We start from the raw sequence: 24,377 nt of genomic DNA, 5'->3' as shown, positions 1-24,377 counted from the left end.
TGTCAATTAACAGGTATGTTCTGAGGGTACCCCAATATTGCATAGCATAACTTTCAAAACTAGTGGTAACATTTTTTGAAGCATAGTATTCAAAAAACATTTTTTTTAGTACTTACAACTTTATGATGTCTACAAAGTCCTGAGTGCTCCACACTTAAGGAGGTTACAAAGACAAATGACAAGATTCTTGCTCTAAAGGTTCTTGCACTTTTGTAGAAGAAATAAGTCATGTTATACAAAGAGTTGTTTCACAAGGTACCAAATGTGAGGAATAAAGTGCTACGGGAATGTATTCGTTCATTTAACAAATATTTATTGAGAGTCAATGTAGCAGTGACCAAGACAGATAACAGTGCTTGTTCACTGACAGCTGACAATTCATGGGATTACTTTTGCTGGAAGCACCAGAAAAGGAGGAACAGACATTTCAGCTTGGCCTTCAACTATCCCCAGGCTTTGAACACGTGGAGATCTGGGTATCAGGAGGGTATTCAAGGTACAGAGGTAGCAGTGGACCGGAAAACATACTAAAGCACAAAAAACCTGTGACACACATGGGGATTTTAAAGCAAGAACCATATTTTAGTGACTCTAAGAATCAATTTTAAGTCAGGTCATCCATTATTTTACGTACCAAAGGAAAACACAGTTAACATTTAGAGCAGTGGCTCTCTACCTGGGGCAATTTTGCCCTCCAAGGAACATCTGGCAACATCTAGACACATTTTCAGTTGTCACAACGGAGGGGGCGCTCCTGGCCTTTCATAGGTACAGGCAGGGATGTTGCTAATCATCCTACTATACACAGGAGAGCACCCCACAAGGAGGAATTAGCAGCTCAATGAGTCAGTATCACCAGTGCTGAGAACTCCCCAACTACAGGATGCCATAAAGTGAAAGATGCATCTAGACTATTACAAAAGCATTTTAAGATAGACGAAACGCAGTAGTTCTGTTTACCTGAGATGAACCCAGCGTTGCAAAGGAGTACAAGAAAATAATGCTGGTATTCTGACTCTCTCTTTTCTCCCTTTTAGAACAGTAAAGTGATGACAACCAGGGGCTGTGTTGAGGGAAAAAAAAAAAAAAAAACTTGAATGCACTCCAATCGAACTAATAGACTCTATTTCTGCTAATTCTGACTCATCTCAGGAGAAGAGCTGTCTCACCCATCATATGGTATATCTCGTTGTTTTTAAAGCCCAGCTCTATGCTACTGATTCGATGACATGGCCCCCTGATGCCCAGTGTAAAATAGTCTTTTATTTTGAACTTCTTTGGCATATCATCTGTGCCTCTCTAATAGTACTCCTGTGGTTTATCTTTCCTCTAAATTCAAGTTCCTTTGGGTCAGGATCCATGCCTAGTTCACACCTGGAACTCTTGAGGACCCCTACAGGGCCTCACATGCTACAGGTGGTAAATAAATATTTGTAGAATGCATAATTGAATAAATACACAGCACCAGAAGACTATATAATTAAGTACGAATCCCTCACTCTTCTCCCAGCAATTTCCAGGCTTTCCTCACAGGGCTCATTCTGTAAACCTTTAATCATTTTAGCAGCTCTCCAAGTTCTCATGCTACAGCAGTGGGATCTCTGGGAGAGCAGCGTTCTTTCCTAACCACTGCTTTACAAAACACCCTTTAGTAAATTCCATCAAGCTTCAGTTCACTTTCCCGGGGTGGCAGTCAGGGTTTCGTCTCACAACATTTAAAGCACCTCACATAGGCAGAGTGCTAAATTCCTTTGAAGAAACAAGGGACAATGCGAGAATAAATATAAGAGCAAGAAATTCTATACTCTTGCTCACAAATTCCAATTATATTACTGATAATTATACTGCTACAGGGGCTGGGGTGAGGGGAACTTAGTAACAGAAGCCTTCAAACGTATGACCATCAGAGAGAGGAAGAAAATAAGGGGGAAAGATCAGTGCTAAAATCTTCATGTGCTCCTTTGAAAGATAATACAAAGCCAGACTGTTCATCTTTTATTATTACACAGCTTAGACATGGAAGAAATGACTGTGGTTGGTACACATATGAAGATTATGAAGGCCACAGTGTAGATTAATTTGCAGGGCAATTGTTATAAGGTCCCCCTTTTTCTCCTTCAGGGTAGTCCCTGAGCATCCATCAGTGTTTGGTGGCTGCTTCTAGCAAGTCTTTTGCTTCATTAATTTTGGTTGCTAAGTAAGGAGATCCACCTGAGAGGACAAAGAAAAGAAAATGGATTAAAAGACACTTCACTACTGACATTTTTAAAAGTCTCAAATGAAGAAAAACACTCAATTAGACTTCTCTGGTATTTTCCCACACATTCATGCCCTGACAAATTATTTTATAAGCTCTCTAGAAATCACAACAGTATAAATTAAACTCGTTCAGTGAAGCACTACAGACACCTAACAGTCAACAATAATCTCTGAGAAAAATAAACTTACGATCAGAAGTAATTTAAAACACATTCAAACATTTCACTGGTCAGACATTACCTTTCAAATGCCGAATATCTGACCAGAGAATCTTCTGAAGTGGATGGTTAGGTAAATAAAATAACGGTCCTTCTCCAAGACTGTATTTTTTTGTTTGTTTGTTTTTAAGGAAAGAATATTCTTCTATGAAGGAAGTTATCTTTCTGAAGGAGGTGAAGCAATCCAAGGGTGCCTTCAAAGTTTTATCAAACCATATATTTTCATAAAAATAAGTTAAAAAGGCAACTATATACTACCCAGCTCTAAAAGTATTTTACTAATATTGGTCAATATTAGTAAATAATATGATAAATAATAAATCAGTATAATAAAAATAACGTTAAAGGGTATGCCCCCTGCTCTCTGACACAGTGCCATTAGAATACTTATGGAGCACAGAGTCGCTGCGCCTTAAATAAAACTTAGTCAGTTTTCAGAGTTCTTCACAATGAATTATTGTGAAGAGAAAAATTGAGGTGAATTTCAATTCAGAATCGTTATAAATGACAAACAGGAGCTCCCTTACATATGAAAATACTGGCCCCAAACTGTCACACTAAAAATATTTAAGCGTCATACGCCTTCTAACTTCTAGTCCTGAACACTTTCATGCTTAACGCTCAAGCTAACAGTCCAGCTCACCAGTCTCTGTGTTTATTTTTATTTTTTTATTCTCCCCCTTGAGTGCAAATGATCCACAGCTGTTGAAAACATCTTAAGACCTGCGTGGCTCACAACAAACCACACACACAAAAAAAACACCTAGACAACAGTGTTGTGTGTACAGTCCTGACTTTATCCAGGCCTTTTACTGATATCACACCATCCATTTTATAAGGAAAAAGGAAGCAGGAGACAAATCAGCAATGGAAGGGCGACGCTCAAGCTCAAAGAGCTAAATTTAGCTTTCTACCCTTGAGGAGATCACTGACATTTTCACATCAAGATCTGAATCGCTATAAACATTTACGGAACGAATATATCAGAGTGTCCTTGAATACACAATAAGAATCAGAAATGAAATTGGTGCAAGTTTCCATATGTGCTTGGTTATGAAATAAACTGATATCAGGATTATCTTTGAAAATGATCCCAGAATTAGGTAATGTCACTCTTGGTGATAAGCTGTTTCCATTTTTAGAGTTACCAAGGTAATGCCAGGCATCTTGTATACTCTCCACAAATATTAAAATATTAATTGAACTCAAACATAACCTTTAATTGATTGAAGTGCATTCTGGATATTTCAATCATTGGCCATAATATGCTCAGTTAGCAGAAAGGAAAAAAAAAAAAGCACAGAAGATCGAAAGTCTCATTAAACATTATATTTATTGATGGGAATGCTAGAGGAAACAACTGACAGTTTATTCAGAACAACACTGAATTACCCTTCACCCTCTTAGTGAGAGGGACACTGGACTTTTTCACTTACGTGCATGGCTGAAACTTTGGGTTCAGTTCTCATTCTACCCTTATTCTATCTTCCTAAAACTTGGGAAAGTTCCTAAGCCAAAAATTATAATTGCTATACTCCCTTTGGGGGCTTCCCTGGTGGCTCAGTGGTTGAGTCCACCTGCAATGCAGGAGACCTGGGTTTGATCCCTGAGTTGAGAAGATCTCCTGGAGAGGGGAATGGCAACCCACTCCAGTATTCTTGCCTGGAGAACTCCATGGACAGAGGAGCCCGGTGGGCCACAGTCTATGGGGTAGCAAAGAGTCGGACATGACTGAGCAACCAACAGGCGCACACACACACACACATACGTATTCCCATTGAACAGTGCTTGATTCAAATTAGGATCTATCAGTGGGAGGCACTCTTGTGAAATCTGGAAAGTGGAAAAGAGAAAGGCTTTCTTGCTGGGCCTCTTTTTACTGCTGCTAGCAAGCAAGATCGTGGTGTTGTGATGGCAGCAACTAAGCTTTCTGTACAGTTCTAGAGGTGGCCCCTGAGGTAGTCAATGAGTAGCTCCTCTGACAGAGCAGCTCTCTGATAGCCTGCGGAGCCGTTCTTGCAAGCCAAGTCTAAAATTTACTCCTTTAGACCTCCCAACAATTTGTGACCATTCATTTCCTGCACTAAATGCTCTTCTGCTTAAAACACCTTGTTTCTGGCACTAAATCTCGACTGACAGAAAATATATAGGATAAATATCCTTTATTTAATGGAAAAAATACACCTTTGAATCTTTCAGTCCTTCTCAGATTTCTTGGATTCCATTTAATTAGAATACTCACCCTCAAACTTGATCTGTGAACCTTTGTACTTTCACTATATGACTACTGGAGCTCTTCAGCTTTGGGCTATCACGGACTATTAGGTTTTAGACCACCCCTCCCACTGATACCAACTAGAAGACTTCAAAAAAATTCAAACACATCAGTATGAAGGCACTGGAGGCCTATCAAGTCAGCCAGGACTGAGGGTCAAGTTCCTGGAGATAAGGAAATGTGCTGTGATTAGTCTAACATTCTGCATTGCTTCTTGTCTCCAAAGGAATCAGACACAATAGTACATATGATACAATTCCACTTACATGAAACATATCTACAGCAGGAGAAAGTAGAATGGTGATTGCTTAAGACGGAGCAGAGACTAGCAATGAGAAAGAACACCAAGGAATCTTTTGAGCTTTGAAATGTTCTATGTCTTCACTGTGCTAGTATTACATGGGTATATCTATTTGTCAAATCTCATCAAACCATGCATTTAAATACATATTTTATTGTATGCAAATTATATCTCAATATGGTTGATGAATAAGTTAACCAGCAAACTATATGTTGGTTACAAGATACCATATTTTTTTTTTAAGACGATCTTTCCTAAAGAATATAAAAAGGCATACACCAATGAAAGTAAAGTTGGCAATGGTATGCTAATTATCAGATAAAGTACACTTTAAGGCAAAATCCAACACTAGCAATAAAAGGGAGAAATATCAAAGTGTTAAAAGGGCCAATCTTAAATTTGAATATATCTGATAACATATGATATGCAGATGACACCATCCTTATGGCAGAAAGTAAAGAAGAACTAAAGAGCCTCTTGACGAAAGTGAAAGAGGAGAGTGAAAAAGTTGGCTTGAAGCTCAACATTCAGAAAACTAAGACCACAGCATCTGGTCCCATCACTTCATGGCAAACAGATGGGGAAACAGTGGAAACAGTGGCTGACTTTATTTTCAGGGGCTCCAAAATCACTGCAGATGGTGACTGCAGCCATGAAATTAAAAGATGCTTACTCCTTGGAAGAAAAGTTATGACCAATCTAGACAGCATATTAAAAGCAGAGACATTACTTTGCCAACAAAGGTCCGTCTAGTCAAGGCTATGGTTTTCCAGTGGTCATGTATGGATGTGACAGTTGTACTATAAAGAAAGCTGAGTGCTGAAGAATTGATGCTTTTCTTGGAGAAGTGTTGGAGAAGACTCTTGAGAGTCCCTTGGACTGCAAGGAGATCCAACCAGTCCATCCTAAAGGAGATCAGTCCTGGGTGTTCATTGGAGAGACTGATGTTGAAGCTGAAACTCCAGTATTTTGGCCACCTCATGCGAAGAGCTGACTCATTTGAAAAGATCCTAATGCTGGGAAAGATTGAAGGCAGGAGAAGGGGATGACAGAGGATGATATGGTTAGATGGCATCAACAACTCAATGGACATGGGTTTGGGTGGACTCTGGGAGTTGGTGATGGACAGGGAGGCCTGGCGTGCTGTGGTTCATGGGGTCGCAAAGAGTCGGACACAACTGAGCAACTGAAGTGAACTGATAACATAGGTTCAAGATATATGAGAAAAACAAGGACAGAACTAAAGGGGGAAACACACGAATCCATAATCAATGAGGGATTTAATATACCTCTCTCAGTAATCCATGGAAGGGTTAGATAAAAAGAAATACTGAACACACCTGATCTAAATGACATACATAAAGCACTCCACCCTACAACTGCAGAGTGACTGCCTTTTAAACAGCACACAGAACATTTATTGAAGTTGACATGTGTTGAGCTCTAAAGCAAGTTTCAACAAACTTCAAAGACTCAAGTCACAATAAGCAGTGGTACTTGAATTGTGTTCCATGGACCAGTGCTGGGGTACAGGTGTTACCGAATCACAGTGAGTTACTGAACTAAACTAGGTTTAGAAACTGAGAGCAAGTGTTCAGAAAATGCTACAGCCAAGCATAATACCGTGCATCTGTAGAATCTAATGATGAAAAATTAGGGCTTAGATCTTATATATCTTTTTATTTCAATTTTCTAATAAAATCATTTTTGTTATATTTTACAAAAGTTACCAGCCCAATAGAGATTGGGGGGAAAAAAAAGAAAAAACAAGTCCTCTATCAAGACAGTTTGAGAAGTACCGATATGTGAATTAACAATGGTAGAATTAAGCTGAAAATCAGTAATACAAATAGGGAATTACAATGTTTGGAAATTAATCAATATACTTGTAAATAACCCAAGCATCAAGGAAAATATCACAATGGAAATTAGCATTCAAGATAATTAACCAAGCCAAAGGTTAGATTTCTGAGAAAACCTAATCAAGTTCCTAGCAATGCATTTCAAATTTAAATGAAATAAATTCTAAGAAAAATAATGTATCAAGATAAAATGATACAAGAAGAAATGGAAAAATCAAGAGAATCGTAACTATTTAAGAAACTGAATCTGTAACTAAAAACCTTCCCACAGATAAAAATTCTGGCCAGGATAGCTGTATCAGTAAATTTTTCTTAAAAAATAGAAGAAAAGGAAAATACATTTTAATTCTTTCTATGAGTAGCATTCTTTGAGACAAACTCTGATAAAAAAATATATCACAAGATAAACACAGATGCAAAAGCAAATACCAGCTTATCAAATCGGACTAAATTCATAACCAAGTTAGGTTTATATCAGAAATCCAAGACTGGCTTTAACATTAGAAAATTAATCAATTTAATTCATTACATCAACATAAGGAAGAATACATGTATAATCACTTAAACAAATGCAGAAAACGTACACTCACAATAAAAACTTTAAGTAAGCTAAGAATAGAGGGAAACTTCTTTTATGTGAGAGGGAGTTATGAAAAGAAATATAGCAAATATCATACTTAGTAGTAAAATGCTGAAACCTTTGGCTCTGAGATAAGCAACAAGGAAAAGATATCTACTATCATTTCTATTTAACACTTTATTGGAGTTTTTGGCCATTATAATCAATGCCCCCCTCCACTCCCTCCCCCAAAGGACTAAAAAGAAACAAACTGTCATTCTTAATAAATTGAATGACTGAGTAAGCAAAAAAATCAAAAGGCTCTAAAGACAAAATCACAGAATAACCAAATTTAACAAAATGGTAGATATGACAGCAATATAAACAAAAATTAACTTTTTAGGTCTAGAAATAAATAACTATATAGTATACACTTTTAAAACAACACAATATATAAGAGCATTTGAATAATCAACACCTAGGAACAAATATAACAAATTATGCATAACTACAAACTGAAAAATCTCATTGAAATAAAGTTAACCTAAATAAACTTAACACCCAACAAAATGTCCTTTTCATTATAGGGGACTGGAATGCAAAAGTAGAAGTCAAGAAACACCTGGAGTAACAGGCAAATTTGGCCTTGGAGTACAGAATGAAGTAGGGCAAAGGCTAATAAAGTTTTGCCAAGAGAATGCACTGTGGAGGTATGACCTAAATCAAACCCCTTACGATTATACAGTGGAAGTGAGAAATAGACTCAAGGGATTTTAGATCTGAGACAGAGTGCCTGAAGAACTATGGAAGGAGGTTCATGACATTGTACAGGAGACAGGGAACAAGATCATCCCCATGGAAAAGAAATGCAAAAAGGCAAAATGCTTGGCTGAGGACGCCTTACAAATAGCTGTGAAAAGAAGAGAAGTGAAAGGCAAAGGAGAAAAGGAAAGATATACCCATTTGAATGCAGAGTTCTAAAGAATAGCAAGGAGAGATAAAAAGCCTTCCTCAGTGATCAGTGCAAAGAAATAGAGAAAAACAACAGAATGGGAAAGACTAGAGATCTCTTCAAGAAAATTAGAGATACCAAGGGAACATTTCATGCAAAGATGGGCACAATAAAAGACAGAAATGGTATGGACCTAACAGAAGCAGAAGATATTAAGAAGAGGTGGCAAGAATACACAGAACAACTATACAAAAAAGATCTTCACGACCCAAATAATCATGATGGTATGATCAATCACCTAGAGCCAGACATCCTGGAATGTGAAGTCAAGTGGGCCTTAGGAAGCATCACTACCAACAATGCTAGTGGAGGTTACAGAATTATAGTTGAGCTGTTTCCAATACTAAAAGAGGATGCTGTGAAAGTGCTGCACTCAATATGCCAGCACATTTGGAAAACTCAGCAGAGGCCACAGGACTGGAAAAGGTCAGTTTTCATTTCAATCCCAAAGAAAGGCAATGTCAAAGAATGTTCAAACTACCTTACAACTGCACTCATCTCCCACGCTAGCAATGTAATGCTCAAAATTCTCCAGGTGAGGCTTCAACAGTATGTGAACCATGAACTTCCAGATGTTAAAGCTGTATTTAGAAAAGGGAGAGGAACCAGAGATCAAACTGCCAACATCCTCTGGATCATCAAAAAAGCAAGAGAGTTCCAGAAAAACATCGACTTCTGCTTTACTGACTATGCCAAAGTCTTTGACTGTGTGGACCATAACAAACTGTGGAAAATTCTTAAAGAGATGGGAATACCAGACTACCTGATCTTCCTCTTGAGAAATCTGTATGCAGGCCAGGAAGCAACAGTTAGAACTGGACATGAAACAACAGAATGGTTCCAAATCAGGAAAGGAGTTCATCAAGGCTGTATATTGTCACCCTGCTTATTTAACTTATATGCAGAGTATACCATGAGAAATGCTGAGCTGGATTAAGCACAAACTGGAATTAAGATTGCTGGGAGAAACATCAATAACCCCAGATATGCAGATGACACCACCCTTATGGCAGAAAGTGAAGAGGAACTAAAAAGCCTCTTGATGAAAGTGAAAGAGAAGAGTGAAAAAGTTGGCTTAACACTCAACATTCAGAAAATGAAGATCATGGCATTTGGTCCCATTACTTCAAGGCAAATAGATGGGGAAACAGTAGAAACAGTGAGAGACTTTATTTTGGGGGGCTCCATAATCACTGCAGATGGTGACTGTAGCCATGAAATTAAAGACGCTTACTCCTTGGAAGGAAAGTTATGACCAGCCTAGGCAGCATATTAAAAAGCAGAGACATTATTTTGCTAACAAAGATCTGTCAAGTCAAAGCTATAGTTTTTCCAGTAGTCATGTATGGATGTGAGAGTTGGACTATAAAGAAAGCTGAGTGCTGAAGAACTGATGCTTTTGAACTGTGGTGTTGGAGAAGACTCTTGAGAGTCCCTTGGACTGCAAGGAGATCCAACCATCCTAAAGGAAATCAGCCCTGAATATTCATTGGAAGGACTGATGCTGAAGCTGAGAGTCCAATACTTTGGCCACCTGATGCGAAGAACTGACTCATTCGAAAAGGCCCTGATGCTGGGTAAGATTGAAGGTGGGAGGAAAAGGGGATGACAGAGGATGAGATGGTCAAATGGCATCACTGATTCGACGGACATGAGTTTGAGTAAGCTCTGGGAGTTGATGATGGACAGGGAAGCCTGGTGTGCTGCAGTCAATGGGGTCACAAAGAGTCAGACATGACTGAGTGAATGGAACTGAAATAAATGAAGGGATGTCTTGTTCATGGATTTGAAAAATCACTATTGTAAAGATGTCAATTTGCTCCATACTGACTTACAGATTTATAGCAACCCCAATCATATATTGTCACCCTGCTTATTTAACTTATATGCAGAGTACATCATGAGAAATGTGGGGCTGGAAGAAGCACAAGCTGGAATCAAGATTGCCGGGAGAAATAGCAATAACTTCAGATATGCAGATGACACCATCCTTATGGCAGAAAGTGAAGAGGAACTAAAAAGCCTCTTGATGAAAGTGAAAGAGGAGAGTGAAAAAGTTGGCTTAAAGCTCAACATTCAGAAAACTAAGATCATGGCATCTGGTCCCATCACTTCATGGGAAATAGATGGGGAAACAGTGTAAACAGTGTCAGACTTTATTTTGGGGACTTCAAATCACTGCAGATGGTGATTGCAGCCATGAAATTAAAAGACGCTTACTCCTTGGAAGGAAAGTTATGACTAACCTACACAGCATATTAAAAAGCAGAGACATTACCTTGCCAACAAAGGTCCGTCTAGTCAAGGCTATGGTTTTTCCAGGGTCACATATGGATGTGAAAGTTGGACTGTGAAGAAAGCTGAGCGCCGAAGAATTGATGCTTTTGAACTGTGGTGTTGGAGAAGACTCTTGAGAGTCCCTTGGACTGCAAGGAGATCCAACCAGTCCATCCTAAAGGAGATCAGTCCTGGGTGTTCATTGGAAGGACTGATGTTGAAGCTGAAACTCCAATACTTTGGCCAACTCATGTGAAGAGCTGACTCACTGGAAAAGACTCTGATGCTGGGAGGGATTGGGGGCAGGAGGAGAAGGGGACGACAGAGGATGAGATGGCTGGATGGTATCACCGACTCGATGGACATGAGTTTGAGTGAACTCCAGGAGTTGGTGATGGACAAGAAGGCCTGGCATGCTGTGATTCATGGGGTCTCAAAGAATAGGACAGGACTGAGCGACTGAACTGAACTGAAGTGAACTGAATCATATCCTAGGAGGTCTGTGTGTGAATTGTGAATGTGCATATGCAAATTGATGAGATAGTTCCTAACTTACATTAAAGGGCCAAACATAACCCATCCCTCACAAATCTTAAATAACAAAAAATGTAAAGAGTTTATATACCAGAAGTGAGGATTTGTTATAAAGCTAGATAATTAAAACATTATGGTATTGGGACAAGAAATTAATCAAGGGAAGATGAAAGAAAATAGAGAAATAATTCCAACAAATAGTGCCAGACCACTTGGATATCTATATAAAAATAACTGAAACTTTACCCTTACCTCACACCATATACAAAATTCCATTCTAAGATGTAACTAGGTAAGATAATAAAGTTTCCAGAAATTGACTTCATGACTTTGAGACAAGCAAAAATTTCCTAAACAATAAAAGCAATAATTATAAAGGTAAAGTTTCAACTATATCCGATCTGTAACAGTATTAAGAATTTCTACTCATGAATGAACATCAGTAAAGGTAGGCAAAAACAAGCCAAAGAGAAAAGATATATGTAATACAATGGACTCATATATAGAACACAAGAGTATAGGATGTTCCCAAAAGTCAGGTAACAAAAGAGAGAAAAAAAACTGCAAAGAAAAAATGGATAAACCGCAGGATACTCATGTAATGAAATACTGTGCAGCAAGAAGAATGAACGAATTACTACAGGATTCACTGCTGCAGGAATGAATTTCACAAAGATAATAAAATGAGAAAAGACAAAGCATAGAAGACTACACACTTAGATGATATATATATATATATAAAGTTCAAGAACAGGCAAAGCTTATCTATGGCAATAAAAACTAAAACAGTGGTCATCTTTGGTGAGTGGGGAATGACCGGAAATGTACATGAGGAGAAAGCTTTGGGCAATTTTCTTTTTTTTTTTTTTCATTAATATAAATTTTAAGTGAAGGATAACTGCTTTACAGAATTTTGTTGTTTTCTGTCATAATCTGGGTACTGGCTACGTAAATGGATTCACTTCATGATAATGCATTGAGCTGTATATTTAATGAGCTGTGTACTTTTATGAAGATATATTTAAGTTTTAAAACTTTATTAAACACTGGAGATATGTTGACCTCTGTGAAGTCTGATGACACTACCAATTAATACTATCCAAAAATCACCGGGGCTCAGAAAACCTGTAATCAAGACCATGGTGATGAGGATAGTAACTAGGCATTATTCTAATGTATTATTTCATTTGGTTCATCCAACTATCCTTTGTAGTTGCTCAGTTCTTATTTTCCTTACCTAAAGAGACTGAATCACAAAGAAGTTTAGTTACTTGCCCAACCCTAGCCACAGAGTTAAAATGAGGTAGGGTGAGGACTCCCAGGAAGGTTACCATACCATGCTGTCTCTCACTTTGTTTATATAATTCTTTGTTTATTAAATTTCTACTATGTTAAACATTTGGTTGTTGTAAACCTTTTCTACTTTCTTCAAGCCTGTAACCCCATCCTGGGTCCTCTTCCTTCTTGAGTGTGCTAAGTCACTTTGAGACTGACCCTATGGACAGTAGCCCACCAGGCCCCTCGGTCCATGGGATTCCCCAGGCAAGAATACTGGAGTGGGTTGCCATGCCCTCCTCCAGGGGATCTTCCCAACCCAGGGATCGAACTCGCATCTCTTTCGTCTCCCGCATCAGCAGGTGGGTTCTTTACCACTGTGCCACCTGAGAAGCCCTTTCCTTCTTGTGAAGATTGTAAAATCACACCTTGTGGTTTACTTTTAAAGTATTAATATATGCTTATCTACTCACTAGATAATAAATATCTTGAAGAGCAATCATGCCTTAGATCTCGCTGAGTACACAGCAGGGACTTGAGACATGTGTCCCTGATGGGGAGAAGGAAGTGGTGAATCACCATTCCCTTATCTTCTTGCATCAAGGACCAGTTTCACTAAAGTAAAATCACTCCAGAGAGACAGAAAATAGAACAAACAAATGTGTCAGGAGTGGATAAACATCTTAGAAATAAACATCTGCAAAAAATCTGGGTTAAAAAAAATCCTAACCAGCACAAGAGAAAATAAGGAAATAGTCTACAATTAACAACTGCTGCAAGTTTAGGTACAGGTATGCCTTGTCTGATCAGACTTTGCTTTACTGCACTTTGCAGATACTGAGTTTTTTACAGATTGAAGGTTTGTGTCAACTCTGTGTCAAGTAAGTCTATTGGTGCCATTTTTATAGCAGGTTTATTTTTTAATTACAATATGTATATACACTGTTTTTTACAGTTTATTTATTTTAATTGGAGGCTAATTACTTTATCGTGGTGGTTTTTGCCATATATTGAATCAGCCACGGGTGTACATGTGTCCCCCATCCCAAACCCCCCCTCCCACCTCCCTCCCCATCCCATCCCTCTGGGTTGTCCCAGTGCGCCAGCCCTGAGCACCCTGTTTCATGCATCGAACTTGTACTGGTCATCTGTTTCACATATGGTAATATACATGTTTCAAAGCTATTCTCTCAAATCATCCAACCTTCGCCTTCTCCCACAGAGTCCAAAAGTCTGTTCTTTATATCTGTGTCTCTTTTGCTGTCTTGCATATAGGGTTGTCATTATCGTCTTTCTAAATATGATATATATGCGTTAGTATACTGTATTGGTGTTTTTCTTTCTGACTTACTTCACTCTGTATAATAGGCTCCAGTTTCATCCACCTCATTAGAACTGACTCAAATGTGTTCTTTTTTATAACTGAGTAAATTATTCCATTGTGTACATTGTTTTTTAAGCATAATGCTATTTCACACTTAACAGGCAACAGTATAGTAAAAACATAATTTTTCTATGTGTTAGGAAACCAAAATATCTGTGTGACTTGCTTTATTGCAGTATTTGTTTTATTGGGGTGGTTTGGAGCTGAATCCAGTATCTTTGAGGTATGCCTGTATAATTTATTACTAATATGAGTTTCATAGAAAATACAACAATGTGAAGATTAAGTTCCCTTTTATCCCTGGGTCTTCTTTATACAGATTTACATATTCCTTAGGCTTCCCTTGTAGCTCAGTTGGTAAAGAATCTGCCTGCAGTGCAGGAAACCTGGGTTCGATCCCTGGGTTGGGGAAGATCCCCTGGAGAAGGAAATGGCAACCCCTTCCAGTATCCTTGCCTGGAAAATCTCATGGACAGAGGAGCCTGGTGGGCTGCAGTCCATGGAGTCGCAAAGAGTCAGGCACGACTGAGCGACTAACACTTACTTACTTACACTTAACTCTGATTAAAACACTAATTTCCACATTCTAAGTCTGTAAGAGTGAAGTAAGAAGCATTGCCATCTGCTGATTTGAAGGGTTCTTAAAGTTCATCCACCCTTCTTAAAAGAAAGATGTTAAAATCACAAAGCAGCACATAGGAGACTGACTTCCAGAATTAGGAGTTCCACTGACCCACTTAGCAGTGCAACTGGTCAATACTATATAATAAACTCCCAACCACTGGAAGCCTCTAGAAACAGTCTTCAAAACAAAAACAAAAAAGAATTAAAGTATGAAAATTCAGTAAGAGAGGCAGGAGTCTGTGGGAAATGGCTCATTCCTTTACCCCTCTCCACTCAGCAAGGCAGAGACTCCACACTGGACTGCCGTAGCCAGAACACAGGGCTCCCTCCCTCCCCAGCTCCTGCACAGAGGACTCTTTCTGGGAAGAGTTGGGTGGACCTGTATATTTCTCTTCCGGCCCCCAGATGCCCAGTGCTGAGGCACAGGGAAGTGGATCAGAAGCTCTACCCTGGGCCTAACTCCCTTAGAATAAGTACTGGGACCTTGAAAACTCTTTTCCTAGTCCTCAAGGCATGGTGGTTCCATATAGGCGAGACATTCTGAGAAGGCCTTAGGCTACTTTACTAAAATAATCCAGCCAGTTACTAAAAAAATAAACAACAATAACAAGCCCTCAGCATCAGCGAAAGCGTGGAGGACAAGAGCTGCTATAATATATAATCTAATATATTCAGCTTCTAAAAAAGTATTTCAAGGCATGTGAAGGAACAGGCAAGTATGACAGTACGACCCATGTAAACATCATGAAAAAAGCCACAAAACTACCTGTGAGAGTGACCAAACATTGGATTTATGGGAAACGATTCCAAAGTATCCATTATACATTCACAGAACTAAAATTTTACATTATACATTCACAGAACTAAAAGTTTAAAAAAAAATTACTAGAAGGGCTCAAGAGTAGATCTGAACTGGCATAAGACAGAACTAGTGAACTTGAAGATACAGTGATTGATAGTATGTAAGCTGACATCAGAGAGAAAAGGGAATGAAGGAGAAAACAACCAGAGCCTCAGGGAAATGTAGGACATCGTGAAATCCATAAATCACATGAAATGGGAGTACCAGGAGAGGAAAGGAGGGAAAAAAGTCTTTAAAGAAATAGTAGCTAAAAACTTTCCAAGGTTATTGAAAAACAATAACCTATACACCCAAGAATCTCAAACTCCAAGTAGGATGAATCTAATAAGACCTAATACACACACCATAAAAAAAAATGCTAAAAGTCGAAGACAAGGAGAAAATTGGAAAGTGAAAGTGAAGTCGCTCAGTCCTGTCTGACTCTGTGACCCGTGGACTGGAGCCCACCAAGCTCCTCCGTCCGTGGGATTCTCCAGGCAAGAATACTGGAGTGGGTTGCTGTTTCCTTCTCTAGGGGATCTTCCCGACCCAGGGATCGAACCCAGGTCTCCCACATTGCAGGCAGATGCTTTAACCTCTGCACCACCAGAGATGCCCTTAAATACAAGAATACAGTCTCTCAGAAAACCTCCTATAGAGAAACAGAACTTCAGATCCAAGTACTAACATCAAAGATTTCAAGGGAGGAAAGGAAGCTAGGTTGAAAGAAGGGGGAGGAGGCGGGAGAGGGGGGCAAAAGGGTTGCCATTATAGACGTCTCCTGCCACCAACAGATACCCAGGTGTTATGGGACTTTTCCCTGGGCCTCCAGAGAAGGGAGGACTGGAACTCGGCCCTACCAGAAATCAGACCAGACCAGAACCAGAATTCGAGTTTTCTGCCAAGAGGAAGTGATCAGTCTCCAATCCTCAGCTCAGGCTGAGGGCCCTTCGACCAGATTCCTGCGTCCAGGACCGGGGGACTAGAAAAACAGGGAAGGATAGGTAGGGTTAAGGAAAGGAAAGAGAGGGAAGGGGAGAGAGGTCAAGAAAATTGGAAGGTATCATTAAATTAAATAAGCAGAGAGGCCATTAGACTGAGGTAGCTTTAGTGCCTTAGGAGACTATATAATCAAACTAAACCCTAAGCCAATAAGTCTCTCAACATTAAGAGATTAAATCCAAGCACAACTAATCACACAGAGCCAACTAGGACTTTCCAAGTAAAGCAAATTCTTATGCCAATCAAGTAGCTCCTTCTTTGCTCGGCCTCTTCCATGGAAGTCTTTCCTCTAGAGGGCTACTCACCACTTCCAGTTTGGTGTTGCCAAAGTCAAGTCCATTTTTCGTTCAAACAAGACTCTTAAAATTTTTAATATGCCTCAGTTTACCTTTTAACAGTAGTAAAAGAAAGACAACATGTCACTTACAAAGGAAGCCCAACACGATAAAAGGCTAATTTAGCAGAAACAATAGAGGACAGGAAGGCCGTGGAATAACATAATCACAGTCTTCAAAGAAAAAGCTGTGGACCAAGAGCCCGTTATTCAGTAAAGCTGTTATTCAGAAACAAAGGTTAACAGCATCCTAGATAAGCAAAAACTGAAAGAATTTACTGTTAACAGATCCACTTTAGAATAAATAAAGGAAACTCTTTAGCTTAAAAGAAAGTGACCTCAGATGGTAATTTAAATTGATATCTACAAAGAGCACTAGTAATATAACTGTGTAATTATAAAAGACAATATAAATGCCTAATTTTCTTTTTTCTGTTAGCTGATGGAAAAGGTAATGGTATAAAATAATATGCATAAAACATATTATTGGGCCTATAACATATAGAAATGTAATACATGCATATTACATGAGCTATTAATAGCACAAAGGAGATACGTAAGAGCAAAGGTGTTCCAGATTGAGAAAATGACGGGAGACAGTAATGATCCTAACAATGTACTGTTACGCTTGTGACATTAGCAGATATTATATGTATAACAATAATACCATAAAAGGGGGAAATATAGAAGTATTATTTCTATATATAGTACAAGAATTAAGCTTGTCTAAATCTGAAGCTGAATCTGAAAACTTAAGATGTATATGGTTAAACCCTAGAGCAATCACTTTAAAAAACCCTGAAAAATAATGAAGTAATAAAATCAAAATACTACATTAGAAAATATTCACTCAGTACAAAAGGAAACATAAAGGAAGAAAAACAGAGGGGCAAAAAAGAAATGAGACAGAAAGCAAAGGCAGACATAAATCAAACTATATCAATAACATAGGTGAATGGATTAAACAATCCAATCAGTCATTACATTGTCAGGTTGGATTAAAACAACATGATCCAATAGTCCTTTTACAGGAGACAGACTTTAAATAAAACAATAAAAATAATTTTATTATTATTATTTTGGCTGTGCTGTACATGCAATATCTTAGCTCCCTGAACAGGGATCAAATTTGTGCCCCTTACAGTGGAAACACTAAGTCTTAACCACTGGACCACCAAGGAAGTCTTGAGCCAGACCTTAGATTCAAAATCACAAATAAAAAGAATTGGAAAAAAAAGTATCATGAAATACCAACTATGGAAAAGCCAGAATGGCTATACTCATATGAGATTTTATAACAAAAAATGTTACTAGAGATATAACGTGGACTTCATGCTGCAGTCCATGGGTCACAGAGAGGTGGACATGACTGAGCAACTGAACAACAAAGAGATACAACAATTATACTCAGGTGGTGCAGTGGTAAAGAATCCTCCTGCCAATGTAGGAGACTCAAGGGAACAGGGTTCAATCTCGGGTCAGGAAGATCCCCTGGAGAAGGAAATGGCAACCCCACGCCAGTGTTCTTGCTTGGAAGATCTCATGGACAGAGGAGCTTGGTGCACTATAGCCCACAGGGCCACAAACAGTTGGACAAGACCAAGCGACTGAGTGCACATGCATGCGTGTGCATACATAAACACACACACACTCCTAACAGAGCGTCAAAATACATGAAACAAAAACGAACAGAGGAACAGACAATTCAACAATAAGAATTAATGTCCCACTCTCAATAATGGATAGAACTAGACAGAAGATCAACAAGGAAGGAGAAGACTTGTGCAACACTTAAAAGCAACTAGACCTGACAGACATCTACAGAACACCCCACCTAACAACAGAATATCCAGGAGAAATCATATGCTAGGCCGTTAAGCAAACCTCAATAAATTAAAAGGATAGAAACAATACATTATATTCTCCAACTACAACAGAATGAAATTAGAAATCAATGCGTGCATGTGTGCTGAGTCACCTCGGTTGTGTTTGACTCTTTGAGACTCTACGGACTGCAGCGCATCAGGCTCCTCTGTCCGTGGGCTTCTCCAAGCAAGAATACTGCAGTGGGGTGCCATGCCCTCCTCCAGGGGATCTTGCCCACCTAGCGATCAAACCTACATCTCCTACGTCTCCTGCATTAGCAGATACGTTCTTTACCACTAGCACTGTCTAGGAAGCCCCTAAAAATCAGTAACAAGGACAAATTTGGGAAATAAATACTTATGGACTACAATTTAAGTAGTGCTAAGAAGGCAATTATAGCTGTAAATGTCTGTATTAAAAAAGAAAAAAATCTCAATAACCTAAACTACAAAATTAGACAAATTCCGCAAAGGACATAAATTACTAAAACTGTCTCAAGAAGAAACAAATAATCTGATAGACCTGTTACAAGTAAAGAAACTGAATCAGTAATCAAAAATTTATGCAAAGAAAACCCAGGTGCAGATGGATTATGGAAAGGGAAGGAACAATTTTCTAACTCGTTTTATAAGACCCATATTATGTTGATACCAAGCCAAAGACATCACAAGAAAACTACAGATCAATATTTCTTATGAATGTGAATGTAAAAGACTCAACAGAATACTAGCAAACTAGATCCAACAACACGTTAAAAATATCTGTGCACCATGACTAAGTGGTATTTTTCTCAGGGATGAGAGGTTGGTTTAACAGCCAAAAATCAATTAATGTAATTCATTACATCAATAGAATAAAAAACAAAAATCTCATAATAATATGAACAGATGCAGAAAAAGCATTTGACAAAGGCCAACATCATTTCATGATAAAAAGGCTCAATAACTTGAAAGGAACTTCCTAATCTGATAAAGTTTATCTATGAAAAACCCACAGCTAATAATACTACACTTTGCCTAATACCCATTATTAGGCAATTGGATGCTTTTCCATAAGATCAGAAACAAGACAAGAATGCCCCTTCTTACAACTTCTTTTCAATACTGTACTGGAGATTCTAGTCAGGGAAAATTAGGTAAGAAAAAGAAATGAATTGCATCCATATTGGTAAGGAAGAAATAAAACTATTCGCAGATGACATAGTCTTATAGTTAGAAAATCCAAATGAACCTACCGAAAAAACAAAACCTACTGGAATAAACAAGTGCAGCAAGACTGAAGGATATAAACAAATATTTAAAAACGAATCATATTACTATACATTCACATTAAACAATCCAAAAATAAAGAACATAATTTTATTCACAACAGCATCAAAAAGAATAAAACACTTTGGAACTACAAAATATTATTGAAAGAAATTAAAGATCTAAGTAAATGAAAAATCATCCCATGTCCTTGGATAAAGAGATTTAACATTAAGATCTTAGGCAATACTCCCTAAGCTGACTGACAGATTCAACAAAATCTCTATCAGAATTCCAGTCAACTTTGCCAAAATTGACAAGCTGATTCTAAAATTCACCTACAATTGCAGCGGACCCAGAATACCCAAAACAATCCTACAAAAGAAGAATAAAGAAACAGGACTCACACTTCAAAGAATGAAAATGTATTACAACGCAAAGGGTGTCAGTGTGGCGCCCGCACATGGACAAGTGCACGTGGCCTCTTACTGAGGAGAGGGGGGCAGGGTGAGGGTGGGGCTAAAGGGTGCCCTGTGCACACATCCATAAATACACGCCAGACTGGTGAACGTGAAGCACAGGCTGGAATCAAGACTGCCGGGAGAAAAGTCAATAACCTCGGACATGCAGATGACACCACCCTTACTGCAGAAAGCAAAGAGGAACTAAAAAGCCTCTTGATGGAAGTAAAAGAGGAGAGTGAAAAAGTTGGCTTAAAACTCAACATTCAGAAAACGAAGATCATGGCATCTGGTCCCATCACTTCATGGGAAGTAGGTAGGGAAACAGTGAGAGACTATTTTCTCAGGCTGCAAAATCACTGCAGATGGTGACTGCAGCCATGAAATTAAAAGACACTTGCTCCTTGGAAGAAAAGCTATGATCAACCTAGACAGCATATTAAAAAGGAGAGACATTACTTTGCCAACAAAGGTCCATCTAGCCAAGGCTATGATTTGTCCAGTAGTCAGGTATGGATGTGAGAGTTGGACTATAAAGAAAGCTGAGCACAGAAGAAATGATGCTTTTGAACTGTGGTGTTGGAGACTCTTGAGAGTCCCCTGGACTGCAAGGAGATCCAACCAGTCCATCCTAAAGGAGATCAGCCCTGAATAATCATTGGAAGGACTGTTGCTGAAGCGAAACTCCAATACTTTGGCCACCTGATGTGAAGACCTGACTCATTTGAGAAGACCCTGCTGCTGGGAAAGATTGAGGGCAGGAGGAGAAGGGGACGACAGAGGATGAGATGGTTGGATGGCATCACTGATGCAATGGACATGGGTTTGGGTAAACTCCGGGAGTTGGTGAAGGACAGGGAGGCCTGGCATGCTGCGATTCATGGGGTCGCAAAAAGTCGAACACAAGTGAGCAACTGAACTGACTGACTGAGTGCACTGTACACTTTAAGTAGATGAGTCATATGGTACTTGAATTATATCACAATATAATTTAAAAAAATAAACAGAGACAGAAGGCTCTGAAGAATACTTTGAGTCTGATTCAGTTTATCAGATCATTAGAGAATCACAGAAACCTAGAGTTGGAAGTTCTAAAGGGTTCTACCTATTACACAGTACAAGAATACCTCCTGAGAAGGTGATTGGCACCCCACTCCAGTACTCTTGCCTGGAAAATCCCATGGACGGAGGAGCCTGGTGGGCTGCAGTCCATGGGGTCGCAAAGAGTCGGACACGACTGAGCGACTTCCCTCTCACTTTTCACTTTCATGCACTGGAGAAGGAAATGGCAACCCACTCCAGTGTTCTTGCCTGGAGAATCCCAGGGACGGGGGAGCCTGGTGGGCTGCCATCTCTGGGGTCGCACAGAGTTGGACACGACTGAAGCGACTTAGCAGCAGCAGCAGCAGCAGCATACCTCTGAGAAGAAACTGTAGTCCAACAGTTTTTTTTTAATCTCAGATTACCTTTACTGCTTTGCCTGAACATCACTTTTCCCACTGCTGAGTGCCAGTGCCTAGAACACTGCCCAGGTCCCACTTTATTGTTCAGTTGCTTGGGCGTGTCCGACTCTGTGCAACCCATGGACTGCAGCACACCAGGCTTCCCTGTCCATCACCATATCCTGAAGTTTACTCAAACTCGTGTCCACTGAGTCAGTGATCTCCTTGGAGAGAATTTTTAGGCTGACTATCACTAATACTGCAACTCTCTCCTCTCCAAATGCCAATCTCTATCCGTCTGCCTACTATGTTTTATTTTATTAAAAGCCCTTATCATGTGGCATTTTCCATACTAGCCTTTACTGCCTAACTACCCCCCTAAACTTACTGGCTAGTAATACTAGAATAAATGAGTGACAAGTACAGAAGGTTGTGGTAATATTCAGTCTTATAATATAGATACTGTATGCCCTTTAATGCAGCTTAAGAACACACTGACTTATTTTTAGTGGCTTTTACATTGTTGAATATTTGAGATTAAAAATACCCATTGACTCTCTTTCATGTGAAACACTGCCACATCTCTTTCCTATATTTATACAGTTGATTTTGGGGACCTAAAAGAATATTGTATTTATCTTTTTTGAATTTAAATTTTGTTGTTCAGTCCTGTCCAACTCTTTGTGACCCCAAGGACTGCAGCACACCAGACTTCTCTGTCCTTCACCATCTCCCAGAGCTTGCTCAAACTCGTATCTACTGAGTTGGTGATGTCATCCAACCATCTCATCCTCTGTTGTCCCCTTCTGCTCCTGCCTTCTATCTTTCCCAGCATCAGGGTCTTTTCCAACGAGTTGGCTTTTCCCATCAGGTGGCCAAAGTACTGGAGTTTCAGCTTCAGCATCGGTCCTTCCAATAAATACTAAGAGTTGATTTCCTTTAGGAATGACTGGGTTTTTTCTCGGTGCAGTCCAAGGGACTCTCAAGAGTCTTCTCCAATACCACAGTTTGAAAGCATCAGTTCTTCAGTGCTCAACCTTCTTTATGGTCCAACTCTCACATCCAAACATGACTAGTGGAAAAACCATAGTTTTGACTATACAGACCTTTGTTGGCAAAGTAATGTCTCTGCATTTTAATATGCTGTCTAGGTTTGTCATAGATTTTCTTCCAAGGAGCAAGCGTCTTTTAATTTCATGGTTGCAGTCACCGTCTGCAGTGATTTTGGATCTGAAGAAAATGAATCTCTTCTAATTCACAGATCTCTCTGCTGCTGCTGCTGCTGCCAGGATGCTTCAGTCGTGTCCAACTCTGTGTGACCCCATAGACGGCAGCCCACCAGGCTCCCCTGACCCTGGGATTCTCCAGGCAAGAACACTGGAGTGGGTCACCATTTCCTTCTCCAATGCATGAAAGGGAAAGTGAAGTCTCTCAGTCCTGTCTGACTTGTAGTGACCCCATAGACTGGAGCCTCTGCAGGCTCCTCTGTCCATGGGATTTTCCAGGCAAGAGTACTGGAGTGGGCTGCCACTGCCTTCTCTGATAGATCTCTCTAGTTGATCATTTTTATTGATACACTTTTTGATCTGAGACCAAAGAGTTTGAAAATTGTTACTTTCCTACAAAATACATGTGTGTGTGTGACAGTTACTCAATTGGGTCCGACTCTGAGATGCCATGGACTGTAGCCTACCAGGATCCTCTGTCCATGGAGTTCTCCACAGGTAAGAATACTGGAATGGGTTGCCATTTCCTTCTCCAGGGGATCCTGCCAACCCAGGGATCAAACCCAGGTCTCCTGCATTGCAGGCAGATTCTTTACCATCTCAGCCACCACATGGAATTCAAAAAATAATTACTTTGTATACCGAAAGAAGGCCTGAAACACAAAAGGGGAAGAATAAATTCCTAAAAGAGTAATCCTGGGGGTCCACAGTACATACCTTGCTAAGGCTGCTACATTAATGAGAATGAACAAACAATTGCTCCACATTACAATAGGGATGAATCCCATAGGGACAATGTTGATCGAAAGCAGCCAGATGCACGTAACTAGATATTAAAGAGACAAAGCTAACCTATGATATTATACATCAAGATAGTGATCCCTTTAAGGTTGAGGCAGACTGAAAGTGATGTTGCATGGTGAAGCACTTTAAAAAATTGTCTTCTACTCTATGGTGGACCAATATTTTACAAAACACAAAGGTATCCCATACTTGATGTTACAACAATGTCAAATGGGTAAGATGTCTGAAGGCTTACTTTTGATTTTAGTTTTTTATTTCTTGCACACAGCTAACAAACTGGCCTGGAACGAACAGGCAAACTACACTTTGAGAAGCATGGATTAGGTAGTCTATGAGAGGTTCCATAGTTTTTCAAAGTTAACTTAGTCTGTTTTCCTTTGTACTTTTGTTAGGCATTAATGTCAAACTACTGATTTCAAGTTACCTGGGGCTTCCCTGGTAGCTCAGCTGGTAAAGAATCTGCCTGCAATGCAGGAGACCCTGCATTGGGAACATCCCCTAGAAAAGGGATAGGCTACTTACTCCAGTTGTCTTAGGCTTCCCAATGCCTCAAGACAGTAAAGAATCTGCCTGC

At 39.4% G+C, this 24,377-nt stretch overlaps 1 protein-coding gene across 1 annotated transcript in view; it reads right to left on the bottom strand.

The window, feature by feature from the left end:
• Positions 1–292: 292 nt before the first annotated feature.
• Positions 293–24,377, bottom strand: part of DNAJC15 (DnaJ heat shock protein family (Hsp40) member C15) — an 82,038-nt gene continuing 57,953 nt past the window's right edge. The window contains exon 6 of the mRNA XM_040267196.1: positions 293–2,211. Within this exon, the coding sequence (XP_040123130.1) occupies positions 2,141–2,211 (71 nt within the window). The 3' untranslated portion in view covers positions 293–2,140. The remainder of the gene's footprint in view (positions 2,212–24,377) is intronic.

This window comes from Oryx dammah, unplaced genomic scaffold (genome assembly GCF_014754425.2).
Source record: "Oryx dammah isolate SB20612 unplaced genomic scaffold, SCBI_Odam_1.1 HiC_scaffold_24, whole genome shotgun sequence".
Lineage (NCBI taxonomy): Eukaryota > Metazoa > Chordata > Mammalia > Artiodactyla > Bovidae > Oryx > Oryx dammah.
Note: the sequence above shows the minus strand (reverse complement) of the source record. Positions and strands in the feature narration are given on the sequence as shown.